Below are 14,050 nucleotides of genomic sequence, written 5' to 3'. Positions count from 1 at the left end.
TTTCTGTTGCAGTTAACTCCCTTAGCTTTTAGCTTTACCTAGCCTAATCCACAAGGTAGTGGGTGCTAATGACCTATAGGTGTGCATTTTTACTCATATATGTGGGCTTATTTTACCCATAGGCAGGCCTATTTTACCCATAGGCAGGCCTATTTGCCCATACAGTAGGTGGGCCAGGGCGTGTCCACACTCCGGTGGGCCATGCGCCAGATACCTTCTATCGGGTTCCTGTTCTTCTGTAGCCCTTTCCACATCAGTTTCACTAGTCGCAATAGTAGCTGCTTACAGCGGGTACCGTACCGACGAGAAGGTTGTGAAATAGGACTTGTAAAAAGAAAGGATATAAATTCCCAATGGACTGTAATATATCCGCCATATACCAGTACAGGAGAGTAACAGGATAAAAAATGGTTGTAGTAGAATGAATGAAATGATGAGAAAAATGAAAGAGACTGATGGGAACCACAGGCTAGGCCTCGTAACGCATCATTAAACTTCACCCACCTTCATCCAACAAAAAAACATAACTGAACTTGAAAATTGTCAACTTTCTTAACAAAAAATATGACGAAACAGTTTTTAAAGTCTAAGATTTCTTAACCTTTTTTTTACTGTTACGTTGGTGGTTAATGGAGTTTGTTACGCGCACGCACGTTGGTTGTTAATTTTTGTTACGTTAGTGGTTAATGTTACATTGGTAGATTGTTACATTAGTGGGTGTTTGTATACATGCGTCCGCACGAACCGCATTAGTTTTACCCTCACCAAGTTCTTTTCTGTTTTGTGACAATGATGAGAATGTAAATGATTACATATTATGTCGCCATAGGTTATAATATATATACATTGTTCATTTAATTCATTCTGATTAAAATATCCATATAAAGATACATACAGTATAGAAAAACAAAAACAAAAAACAAAAAAATCCATTCTGAAAGTATCATAATACTACTGCAGCAGTACTAGACCTGGCCCACACTCCGAATGAGTGATAGATTAATTTAATTTACCTATGGTATAGTTAGAAATCGTTTACAATATAATAACTATTGATTGTTCTAATTAAAACATTACCATTAATTCGTTTCATAAAGATTAGACATATACCCTCTGGTTAATATGGATCCCGTGTTTTCGAATTCTAGAAAATGGAAACAATTTTAGAAAATCTGAGTATTCTTAATTAAATCTAGAAAAACACAGATGTTGGCCTATGAGTTTTCTAGATGAATCTAGAAACTCATATATATCCGAGATCTGAGATATATATCCGAGATCTGAGTTTATATAGGCCTATAGACACCCTTCTTAGGTTATAAATAAAGATTAACCCTTTGAAGACGCGAGGTTTCTACCCCAAGTCACTGAGGCTAAAATAAGGTATTTTTAATAGGTTTAGGAAAAATTCAAAATACATTTTTAACTGTAACTTTCTGCAACTACTTTCTGCCTTCCGAAAAATGTCATTTTTTTACCTAGGTCAAAGTCGAATGCTCAAAAAGTGCAATTTCAGTGACCCCCAAAAGTCAACCCGTACATATACGGGCCTCGCGTCCTGGGAGAGTAAATTACCCCGTATTGGAAACGGATCACGTCTTCAAAAGGTTAAATAAGGATATAACCTCTAGTCAATGGAAAAAATATCATTAACGATTTAGTTCTTTGGAAGGAGACGCCTGTTTAGTTCATCATGTTTCATCATGAAATTAGAATTTAGCCTGTGACTAACGAGACAAAATACAGGCCTAATTCCAATAATTATTTTATATACAAATAAAGTCAGTACCGTACACTAAAACATTTAATAATTTTAGAATATAAAATGGCCATCTTCAATAAGTTCTACATTTGTCTGTGGCATACAATTCAGAAGATTATCAATTTCGTCTTCTCCAATGATGTCCCCTATGTCTTCCTCTCTGCTGTAATAATCGCATGTAGAGACTGGAATAAACTCCGTCAAACCAGCGTGTGCGTTGTCTACTTTTACACGTAGAACCTCATCTAATTTCCAGTAAGGATCTGTAACGTTCTCTCGTCCACATTTTTCTGACTTCTGAGGTTTATCTGAGGAAACTGACTTCATTGGCGTGTAAGGATTTGAGTCCTGCTTATTTCTTGTGCTTTCCACGAGTAATGGAGACAATTGCAGTGCATCATCATCACCTGTTTGTTGCAGGCGAAAGTATGCCGTGCTTTTCTCTTTAACTGCCATTTTGTCAGTGGTAACTGGTGATGAGTTTATAAAACCACTTTTCGTAACTGGTGAAACTTGGTCAATAGACGGTACAACCATGTAAATGTTTTTCCCTTCTATCTGAGAATCAGGACTAAACTCATGAAATCCTTGATCAGAACTTGTTGAACTGCGGTACGATGTAGGTAAGTCCGACTTCTTCGTCTTCAAGTCATCAAAAACTTCCTTTTCTACTGATCGTGGACGAACGGGGCTAATTTCCTAAATAAAAGAGATATCTTTATTAAACATGTTATTTCACGTCTATAAGGACAAATACAGTGAATGCGTGGTTCTATAAACAACATTTCATTACCAAGCAAAGTGGATTGAATTTCGTGAAATACACACCTACATCATTTAGGTAGAGGACCCTTTAATATCATTTTTTAATGACGGATCTTCACGGGTTATCCTTATTAAAGATGACAAATAAATAATAAATCATCTTGGCTGCCTAACTCTTAAAGATGTATTGTCCCCCAAAAACATGAAAAATGAAGATTAATTAAATCAGAATTTGGATAGGTTATTTTGTAGTTTTAATAAAGTTAATCACTTCCATAGAAAAAAAACGAAAAAAAAATGTTTTTACTTACAAAATGACAAAAATAAATGGTTAAATTAAACCAAAAACCATTGGCTGGCAGCCAATTTGACTATTTTTTGCTTTAAATTACTGATTTTTCAGGTAAATACATTTTTTTTCCGGTCCAATTTTTGGTCAAAGAGGATAACTATTAGGGCCTATGTGACATTAAAATGGCATATTCAACAAAACAATTTAAAAAAATATGTTTTCAGGGGGACAATACATCTTTAACTTGAAAACAATAAAGACATGATATTTACCACTTTGAAGAATTTTGGTTCAGGCCATTCAATGAAAATTCGCTTACGTATATACACATTAAAAGCTCCAAAAAACAGCATAACAAATAAGATAATAATTCCCACCACAAGAAACGGAATGATAAATTCATCTGAAAGTACAACATATCATGAATTGTTGCAAATTTTCTGAAAACATGAACATTGTAAAAGAAAAACAAGAGAAACAATCATTTTTTTTCTATATGGATTATGAACTTACTTACTTGAATATACGATCACATCTAAAAAAATAGAGGCAACTTCCTTAATTTGATCACACAAATGCACCCAAAATATTATTCAAGCAGGTAGTAAAATTACGCTATTTTCAGATTAACGTATGGCTATTGGTAAATTTGCCATGAGAAGATATTATATGCAGTAGTGAGGCTATTTCTAAGCATTCAGTAGTAGAGAAACAACAATAAGTAGGCCTAACATTGTCGCAATTAAACTCGACATGTGTGCTATTCTAAATTGTAATAATTGTTTTTTCACATACTAGGCTGATATTGCACTGCAACTGTATTCAGAGTTACGGGTCTCTCGGTCACCAAACCTAAAAAAAAAATGAAATTGGTAAATATGAGGCTCTAATGTCTATCTCTAGTTGTACATTATGTCATGAAGTAAAATTTTCCAACATTAAAGTAAAGCAAGTGTTGAGCACTTTTCAGAATATTACCGTAGCTTTTGAGAAGAAGCCAAATGATTTCCTTACTTTACTCAATGATACAGAAAAATGGTGCATACTTTTGGTTCTGATTTAACCATATATTGAAACCCTTATTTACTATTAGTTGTTTAAGTATTAATTGACGATGAAAACAAAGTTTACCCCGAATATGGGTGTTTTCCAAATACATGCACAAGCGAACCATCTAGGTATCATAAAGAGACATAGGCCAACACACCTTGTTTCAAGCATTTGAACTCATATAATATCCTGGTTGGAGGACCTTCGACTTCGACTTCAAACGTGTCTACCTGAACACTCCTTAGCTCTAGATTATAGACAATGGTGGTTTTCTCTGTGATGTTGTTGCACGGCACATTTATGTCAATGTTATTCAATGTTAATTTTTCCTCAACACTTTCATTCAGTGATTGTCCAGTATAGTTTCCCGTAATGCGGTAAAAATACTGATTTTCTTCATTTGGTGTTTCCCATTGTAGTGACAAGACGTTTTCGTTTTCTGACGATGTAGCGTTCACGTCTATGATCATAGAAACTACAAAAACAAATTTTCCATTATTTTTAGACAATAAAAAAGAAAATATTCTAGTCACGTACGGTATATATTGGTCGAGAAGGTAAACTGTTCTTTTTATATACATTATGAGGATTTTGATATTTCATTTCATTTGGTCATTATTAATGCAGATATGATTAGTGAGCACATAATGACAACTTTATCTTGCAGCTGTCACCAGATACTATCTAGCCAACTATTGTAAGTCAGTTAGATACAACTCGAGGTGGATTAAATACACTATAGTGACAGCTGTAAAATTGGTATAGGTATACGTATTCCAAATGACTTTAAAACTCACTGGGTAGTGTGACAATTGGACTCCAATCACTGAACTGGTGATGTAGGCCTAATGAAAACCTTGATCGCACTTGAAATTCATATTCAGCTACCGCTGTCGTAATCTCCTCAATAATGATCTGCTTTTTATGCTGTTTTTCAATCTAATAAAAACAATTCTTGAGCTACATGACCTTATTTTCTTTTGAAGCATTTTGTTACGTTTAAGAATCGTTCAATTTTCTAACGAAACTGTATGATCACGAGCGTCAAATGTTTCAGATGTGTTGTAGAAGATGACTGAATTATTATTGTCATGTCATCACAGTAGCTTACCACAAAATCAGTGCAAGTATTTTCACTTGCACTGCTGATGGAGGGCAAGTACTACCCGAAATTTTGATTTAGATCTTTGCTTATTATATTTTTCATCTCCATTTGAGATCTAGTCACAGTCTTGTCATTTTTTAGTAATTTGCCTTTAGGTTTAATAAATAAATTAAAATAAATAAATCCTGCATAACGGAATAACAATCTTTTAAAAGATAAAAGAAAGATATTTTGAAGATTTGTTTAATGAAGCCAAACAACGAAATCTTTTTGAAGGAAGTGAGTCGAAAATATTCTACAAAAATGTTGTTTAACGATTTGAAATATATATTATACACAAACGTAATAAATATATATTTATTGCCGATTTTACTACATTCAAATTTAATGAGTTGGTACATTCGTGATATACGATAGTTATTCCACAACTCGTTGTCTCCTGATGATAAAAATATGACAAAACAAATAGTGAAAATGATTGTAACTTCATACCTCTTCTGTCCATGTTTCATTTAAACGTCTGTAACGAAGTTGAAACCATAGCGAGTTACAATAATAGCAATCTTCTTGTAATTTCCAGAATACTATGACGTTTGATTCCCCCACTGAAACTCTATCAATTAATGGTGACAAAGGTACGGCTGAAAATACAACAAAATGAAACGATTAGAACGTGCGTACAGCCATGAGAGTTACTTCAGTGAATCTTTAATTTAGATAAGTAACGTCTGCCGTACATCAAAAGACGGTTGTAGCATAACAACAGAATCATTAAGACATTCTAAGGTTACCGAACATTATTTCTTTTAGGAGACACAAATCAAACCTAACTTTACTAGTGTTTATTCCTCATGCTAATCTTCAAACAATTTAGATATTATTTAAGATTAAAAATTATGATTTTCGTTATGTTATACTTCAAAAGCTCATTGAACGAAACCCGTATCCCCGCCGGATAAATCACATAAGTCACGTAAAAGGGATTAGACATTTGATCTTCTGTGGTGCTTGTATATTTTATGAAATAATTCGATGGTAATGATCTATATTTTCCAAACCTGTGCTAAATATTGGCCTACAGACCTTCATTCTTAGAATCAAATGTGGATGTTGTATTGGCAGTACCAAACATATTTTCAACAACTACTCGTACTAGATGTGCTCTCATTGGATTACCATCATTTTCTGAAACTTTGCACGTGCTGTCGTTTAGCTTATTAGAACAGTTGATCCACACATTAGAACTGTTTCTAATGGGATTAAAAGAATTCATAATTCAATATTAATTGTTAGTAATCAAAATTCTATAAACAGTAATCAGTAATCTGTAATCAATAATCCGTAAATCAATAATCTGTAATCGGTAATCTGTAAACAGTAATAAATAATCTGTAATCGGTAATCTGTAATCATTAATCAGTAATAAATAATTGGTATTCATTAATTGGTAATCAGTAATTTGTAATCAGTAATTTATAATCAATAATCTGTAACCAATAATCTGTAATCAGTAATACTCAATAACTCAATAATATTTAATCAATAATCTGTAATCATTTAACATAATAGTATTATTTTGTTACTTTGTCCTTTTTCATAATATTTGATTATGCACCTGCAGCTGTTGAATTTAAATAAAGGAGCGATGACAAACAGACAGACAAATGGTTGGTGTCACATTACGAGACACTGTGATAAGAGAAGAGTAAGAATGGCAGCCGAGAACCGGCAACAGAAGGGAAGACAAAAACGCAGATAGAGGGACGACATTATTTCTAATACAGAAAAAAAAACTTTGGCTAGGCCAGCACAGAACAGAAACGAATGTCAAAGGCTTGAGGGGGGCTACATCCGACAGTGTTATGATGGAGCCGAGGTAAGGTAAGGTTATGCATTCTGTATTAGAAATGAAACATTTCTTTAGGTATGATAAGACATTTATTATTTGTGAGAAAAGCAATGGTTCTAATTATTTGTGTTATTTATCAATAATACAAATCACTTACTGAAATTGAAATGTATAGACACTTATAACTCCGGTGAATTCCGTTCCCCATGTACACAAATAATCAACAATATTTGTCGATCTGCAGTTTAATGTTGGAGACGATGGTACGACTAAAGGATACAAAATATAGTAAGGTATATAACTATCTGTTCTGTGGATTCTTATTACATGTAAGGAGTGGTTTTCTATAATAATAATAAATCTCATCTCAGTCTCCAGCCACATACAATAAAAGACGAAAACAAATGGTTTAAATATATCATGTTTAATCTGGGACGGTGCGGCCATACACGCCAATTGCTACATGCACCGCCGCGACATCTCTTTTTATTATCGGTAATTAAATAGATTCTAGGACTTCATAAAGGTAACATTCAAGTTAAACCTCGTTCATAATTACCCGTAAGTTGGCTTCATGGATCAATTATCGTTAAAGATGTATTGTCCCCCTGAAAAAATAATTCTTATACATTTGTTTGTTGAATATTCCATTTTAATGTAACATAATAGTTATCCACTTTGGATTTTAAAAAAATGTAATTTAAAGCAAAAAATGGTCAAATTGGCTGCCAGCCAATGGATTTTTGGTTGAATTTAACAATTTATTTTGTGAAAAGTGAAAACATTATTTTTTTTTTCTATGGAAGTGATTAACTTTATTAAAACTACAAAACAACGTATGCAAAGTCTGATTTGATTAATTTTCATTTTTCATGTTTTTGGGGGCAATACATCTTTAACTTTGATGGGATCAAATCATGTTTTCAAAACTATGTATGCCATTGACTAACTTACTACCAACTGTTAATGACGATGTTGATTTATTTGTCGTTACTCTTCCATTTTGTTTTTCTACAAGTAAAAAGCAATCGATCCAATGTTCATGACCTGTCATGTTTAGGTTTGTTAAGGTAAGAATGGCTTCTGTACTTGAGATTACGGCAGTATTTTTTCCTGAATTAATAGGTACTTCGTCAATTTTCCATTCAATATCCGAGGCATTGTACGATGTTTTTGTTTGATCTAACGTACATGTAAAGTTCAGGGTGGAACCGGCCAACGAATATGGATCAACGGGCGTCAGTTTAAGTGCTGCAATAAAAAAAAAGTTTAGGTACGTACAGCATATAGTTGTGTCCGCACCCAACAATTACTGTACAACAAAGAAAATAATGGTAACATTGTAAAGAACAACGACAGTGAAATAGTTAATTCAAAAATGTTTATTAAAGAAAAAATTGAAAAAAGAAAGTCTTTATTTGTTTAACATTATAAAGAAGATTTATTAACGTATCAAGCAAATATTTCTATTTTGAAACATAGGTGTATTATAAGAAGTAAGTTCCATCGTTTCCTCAGAATTTAATCTTAAGTTAAATAGTTAAAATAAACAAAATGTTGGTGTCTACTTACATGATGTAACTTTGAAAGCGCAGACAGTGGTCAAAATAATCAAAATCTGGAACGTCCACAATGGAATGTTTAATGTGTAAGAGAGTTCTGCCATCGTCTTTGGAACAATAAAAAGCTAGTTGTTAATGATATTATACATAGTATTAACCTGATTGGTCGAAATGGCATCACATGATCGGAATGATCGTTCTAAATGATAATCGTACAGTATGACGTCATCTAATTACACAAAATAAAATGAGAGGGTTAATTTTAGTGTCAAAATGTTCAAAACATTAACTCTAAGTGACTGGAAACATTCTTAATGAAAGGCAAATGTAACCATTTTTATGTAATATAACGGATATTGCCTTATTTTAAAGATAGTTTATAACATTTGAGATCCTCCTTTAATAGTCATTATTTTTTCTCACCAGACTATAATTTCCATAAGCGCTACGCGATTCGAGGAAATAAGAATCTCTTCAGAAAAAATATGATTTCCTCGAAGGAGGATCTCATATGTTATAACACACCAAGCATGCAATATCTGCATAATGTCATAGCAATAGAAAGAGAAACTTCACAAGTAAAAAATATATAGGCCTATATAAATAAAGAATCATCGTACGCCTCTTTAAAGATGTGTTGTCCCCCTGAAAAAATAATTCTTACAATTTTTGTGGTTGAATATGTCATTTTAATGTCACCTAATAGTTATCCAATTTGAGCAAAAATTGGATCGGAAAAAAAATGTATTTGCCTAAAAAAATGTATTTTAAAGCAAAAAATAGTCAAATTGGCTGCCAGCCAATGGGTTTTTGGTTGAATTTAACGATTTATTTAGTCATTTTATAAGTGAAAACATTATTTTGTTCGTTTTTGTTTTGGTACGAAAGTGACTAACTTGATTAAAACTACAAAATAATCTATTCAAAGTCTGATTTTATTTATCTTTTTTTTTCGTGTTTTTGGGGGATAATACATCTTTAAGGTTAATAAGGTTTTTAGTTGCCCATCCTTTGAACTGTCTAACCAATGCAATGACAATCTAATGCGAGATCGCTTGTTATCTATATATAAATTATGGTTAATTCTGACATAGGCGAGCACAATGCAAATCTCCGCCTTGGATACCTACCTTATCTATCTCAGATGTACCGCGAAACGTAGGTTTGATAACATTAGTTTTCACATCGACGCTATTGTTCCATATTTCTATCTTAGGAAGATATTATAAAGGGTTTTATAAGAAATTTTCTGATTTCAATCGGTAAATTTTAACTCTACGTGCGGTATGTAATTTCCGGGTTCACGATAATGTGTGTGAATTGTGTCACATTGCAAGTTCCCTGCATGGTTGGTTTCAACCAGAAGTTGGCCGTTGGTGCTTGTTGTGGTGATAGCCATTTTGGTTTTTTTGTTTATTTTCGGACCGCGCGTGTGAAGGTATAGTACTGTAGTACATAAAGATCAAATTAAATATATTCGTAAAACATAGGAGTATTATTGTGGGAAATAATTATATAAAATTACATCGAGAGAATTAATGATAAGAGTTTTTGTTTGAAATCGAATGAAACCCCGATAGCCGAGTTATTGAGTAAGCTGCCGGGACTCATGTATACTATGCGCTATCTGTGTCCCGTCAGGACCCTGGATACTTCTGCCCATATTGCAAGCCGTCTAAAACGTTTTCCTTCTTAGGCCAAAAAGGCTCACTGTGTCTCGGAATGTATTAATTATACCGATTAAGATGGTATTTATTTGAATAAACGCCCGGAACACCTCCCCCAATAAAACATCAATTAAAACAATTCTCGCCACTCCCAACCCCCTCCCCCTCCCATCCAAATACCATCTAATTAACGCCCATGCACATTTATACACACAATATTGTATTATATTTATAACACAATTTTACTATTTTTTAGTAGATTTCATCGGACTGTTATCTACAATTTACCAAGCATTTGTTATTCTTTTTTCCCACTTTTCATATCTACAATAAACACTATACGTAAAACGTTATTAATCATCTAAGACACTGTGACGCAGGTTATTGAGTAGGTTTAGTTTTACGAATATCAAAAGCATTTAAATAATGGTAACCGATCGAAATCTTCCAGGCCAGAATGTCCTTCTAAAACTTTTTACCCGAGTCATTATCATTCCGAGAACCATCGTCTACACTTCCTACAGCAGAGGGGGAGCGAGCGAAGCGAGCTCACCCTCTAGTTAGTCAAATAACCTTCGTTGCGCTTACGTCCTTGCGTTACGTCGAAGAGGAGAACCAAGCTTTATTTTCACTGACGTATTTTAAAATGTATATCCTGTTCATAATGCAATCATGGTAATATGCAAGATTACTTTAACCTAATGTAAACACACTTCTAATTAGGATGTAAATTATTGTAAAAGGCGGCAGTACCATTAGGATAATTGTGTCATTTCGTTATCCGTGTACGTGAAGACCGTAAGCTTATTATAAATATGAACAATTATATAGTATTTTAACACCTCCTACTGTATGAGTAGTACCGTATCTAGACGTGGCCTGCGTCTTGTTATGATCCAACACAATCCACGATTTTTGTATGAAATGCCATGTGTCCCAAATATGTATTATATAATACAACGACTATGAATCACCATTTCTAATAAATACCACATTTATAAAACCACATTGAATTTAATTATACAGTATCCACTTATATTTTGACTATTTACAGCGAATATTTGCACTTTGTTTATAACTATTGCAGATCATGTACGGTGACATACATAACAAATAAAAATAGGCTTAAAAACGTACATTCAATAACAGAGAAGTCTCTATAGGTAACTCCAATAACGCTTTTCAATATATTTCCGATAAATGTGAGCCGACTGTGTCATTAGCACATGTTATCAAAGGCATCTTATAAATGTGAGCCGACTGTGTCATTAGCACATGTTATCAAAGGCATCTTATAAATGTGAGCCGACTGTGTCATTAGCACATGTTATCAAAGGCATCTTATAAATGTGAGCCGACTGTGTCATTAGCACATGTTATCAAAGGCATCTTATACATGTGAGCCGACTGTGTCATTAGCACATGTTATCAAAGGCATCTTATAAATGTGAGCCGACTGTGTCATTAGCACATGTTATCAAAGGCATCTTATACATGTGAGCCGACTGTGTCATTAGCACATGTTATCAAAGGCATCTTATAAATGTGAGCCGACTGTGTCATTAGCACATGTTATCAAAAGCATCTTTATTCGGAGAAACAACATCAAGATAAACATAACTCAACTTAATTGGATAGCAGTTAAAAAACAAATTGCGAAAGAATGTTTACGAAGTGGTATTGGCTTATGTCTATATAATAAAAAACTAATTATTCTTATAAATCATGTAGGCCTACTAGTTATCTTAGTTAATTGTTCAGGTCTAAAATGTAGGGTATAGGACTTACACCTAGGCCTAACTACATTATAATCTCACTATAGAGATTTAAATACAACGCCTACTATGTTTCCATTATGTTTGCCTTCCTACTAACCAACAGTTTATATACACAGTCATACAGATAGGCCCTAAGTAGCATTAACTCAGTTAATTAGGCCTACGCGTCCTCCACTAATAACATGATCATACTTACTCAAAGAGGTTTGGATACAGCGCCGACTGGGCAATTATTAGTATCAATCCTCTTAAGTTTATAAACACAGTCATACAGATAGGCCCTAAGTCGCATTAACTCAGTTAATTAGGCCTACGCGTCCTCCACTAATAACATGATCATACTTACTCAAAGAGATTTGGATACAGCGCCGACTAGGCAATTATTAGTATCAATCCTCTTAAGCTGTATAATAATATTATAGTAAAACACTCACATAAATAAAGTAACTCCGAAAACTATGTAAAACCATTGAGGAAATAAGACTCACCAGAGGTATTGAGAGCATGCACCGACTCTAGAAACAACGTACACCATTAAGAGCATGCACCGACTCTAGAAACAACGTACACCATTAAGAGCATGCACCGACTCTAGGAACAACGTACACCATTAACAATCAATTCACCCATCCATATCATGTTGTCATTCTCTCGATTTAATATTCACTAATCTAGAAAGAACCAATATTATAAGTCACCGATTCCAGTGTGTGTACAATAACAATAGCAGCATACTAAACACAAATAGAACACAATTACCTTTGTATGTATGTATAACGTTTGACTTGAATTTAAACAGGATGCATGTGTTCTCTTGGTAAAATGCAATCTGCAATATGTATCAGCTGCTTCACAAAGAAGATAACGTTATTCCATCCATAATCCGTACAGGTTACCTACATCTTTAATAAGTCGTTTGTTATACACAGTTCATTGTTGCTATATTATTATTCATGGAGAGCACTCCCGGATCACTTCATTATTTCTTATAGTATATTTTGAAACAGTTTTGAATAATACAATGTTTAACCAGGTTTTATATTTTTTCTATATATTTGGTATTAATGAAAATAATGTATTTGTTATGTATATTGGAAAAAATATATAAAAAGAAATATGATTTACAATATGATTTTAATTATTTGTATATAATTTGACACACGCACCTACAAAGACGCAGACAACTGATTGGTAAACTTTTACTTTGATTAGAAGAATTAAATAATGGATTTGATATAATAATTCTAATTTTTGTTAATTATAATCACAGACAAAATGAGATTTTAGGCTATAGTAATCATTCATAATACCGTAAGCATTAATCTACGCATTGCGTAGCCTACGCCTTGCGTGTGAAGCCACTTACTACGCCACAGCCGTGGCGTTAGATAACTAGCCTAACGCTATGTCGTTTGTTCCACAGTCCATTGTTGCTTGATCATTTATTCATTCAGAGCACATCGGAACTCATTTTTTAAATAGTATATTTCTAAACAATTTTATATAAAACAATTTTTAAAAACCAGATTATATATATTTTTATTTTTGTAATGAAAAATTGATGATATATTTAATATGTAGGCCTATACAGTATCCAGTATAGGCCTACTTTATACTGGATAAAATATCAAAAAAAGAAATATATTTGACATATTATTAATTTTGATATAATTTAACGTACGATCACGCACATACAGAGACGCAGACAACTAAACTTTAAATAAATGTTTATTTGATTTGATATAATAATTCTAATATTTGCTACGTCTACTCTGAGACCCGTAAGGTCCGTATTAATGACTGGACTATCTCTGGATTTAGTCTGGACAATATTTAGTCCTGGACTAAACCAGTATCAGAATCGGCAAAAGATAGTCATGAATACGGGCCAATGAGATTGTAGTATGCATCATGCAGTCATTCACAGTAAGAACCTAAAACAACAGTCACTGATCGTTTTATATTTTAGTACATAGATATAGATATCACATACCAGTCAATAAATCAAATTTAGTCCAAAATATCATAACCAGCAACTACAATTGAAAAACATTCATGTAAACAAGAAAAACAATTTACAAATATATTAATAAACAACTTCATTTAACAGGTCTGCCTCATTAGCCCTTAATTTCAAAAACTGAACTTGTCATGTCACACAACAAAGCGGCAAGTACGCCACCAATATTTTGGAACGTAAGTGATAACAGTTATCAGACA

General features: G+C 33.2%; 1 protein-coding gene and 1 long non-coding RNA gene across 3 annotated transcripts in view; one reads left to right on the top strand and one right to left on the bottom strand.

The window, feature by feature from the left end:
* Positions 1-14,050, top strand: part of LOC144835494 (uncharacterized) — a 204,989-nt gene that overhangs the window by 119,550 nt on the left and 71,389 nt on the right. The gene's annotated exons all lie outside the window — the stretch shown is intronic.
* On the bottom strand, positions 837-12,357 carry LOC144835088 (uncharacterized). Of its 2 annotated transcripts, none has more exons than XM_078690120.1 (11): positions 12,319-12,357; positions 8,396-8,492; positions 7,778-8,074; positions 6,981-7,092; positions 6,058-6,224; positions 5,467-5,615; positions 4,667-4,808; positions 4,027-4,344; positions 3,615-3,671; positions 3,092-3,222; positions 837-2,461 (listed from the first exon to the last, which is right to left on the bottom strand). In XM_078690120.1, exons 1-11 carry the CDS (start codon positions 12,334-12,336, stop codon positions 1,814-1,816), a joined length of 2,136 nt encoding a protein of 711 aa, XP_078546246.1. In that variant the 5' UTR covers positions 12,337-12,357; the 3' UTR covers positions 837-1,813. The 2 variants fall into 2 exon arrangements, with proteins under 2 accessions (XP_078546246.1, XP_078546247.1); XM_078690121.1 differs by lacking the exon at positions 12,319-12,357 and adding an exon at positions 12,177-12,280.

Source organism: Antedon bifida, chromosome 2, assembly GCF_963402885.1.
Source record: "Antedon bifida chromosome 2, ecAntBifi1.1, whole genome shotgun sequence".
Classification (NCBI taxonomy): Eukaryota; Metazoa; Echinodermata; class Crinoidea; order Comatulida; family Antedonidae; genus Antedon; species Antedon bifida.
Note: the sequence above shows the minus strand (reverse complement) of the source record. Positions and strands in the feature narration are given on the sequence as shown.

Coding starts and splice junctions, on each gene's coding strand:
- LOC144835088 (XM_078690120.1), bottom strand. Junction 4,809..5,466: donor ATGAAACATGGACAGAAGAG/GTATGAAGTTAC, acceptor TGTTTTTATTAG/ATTGAAAAACAGCATAAAAA. Junction 3,223..3,614: donor TGCAGTGCAATATCAGCCTA/GTATGTGAAAAA, acceptor TTGTACTTTCAG/ATGAATTTATCATTCCGTTT.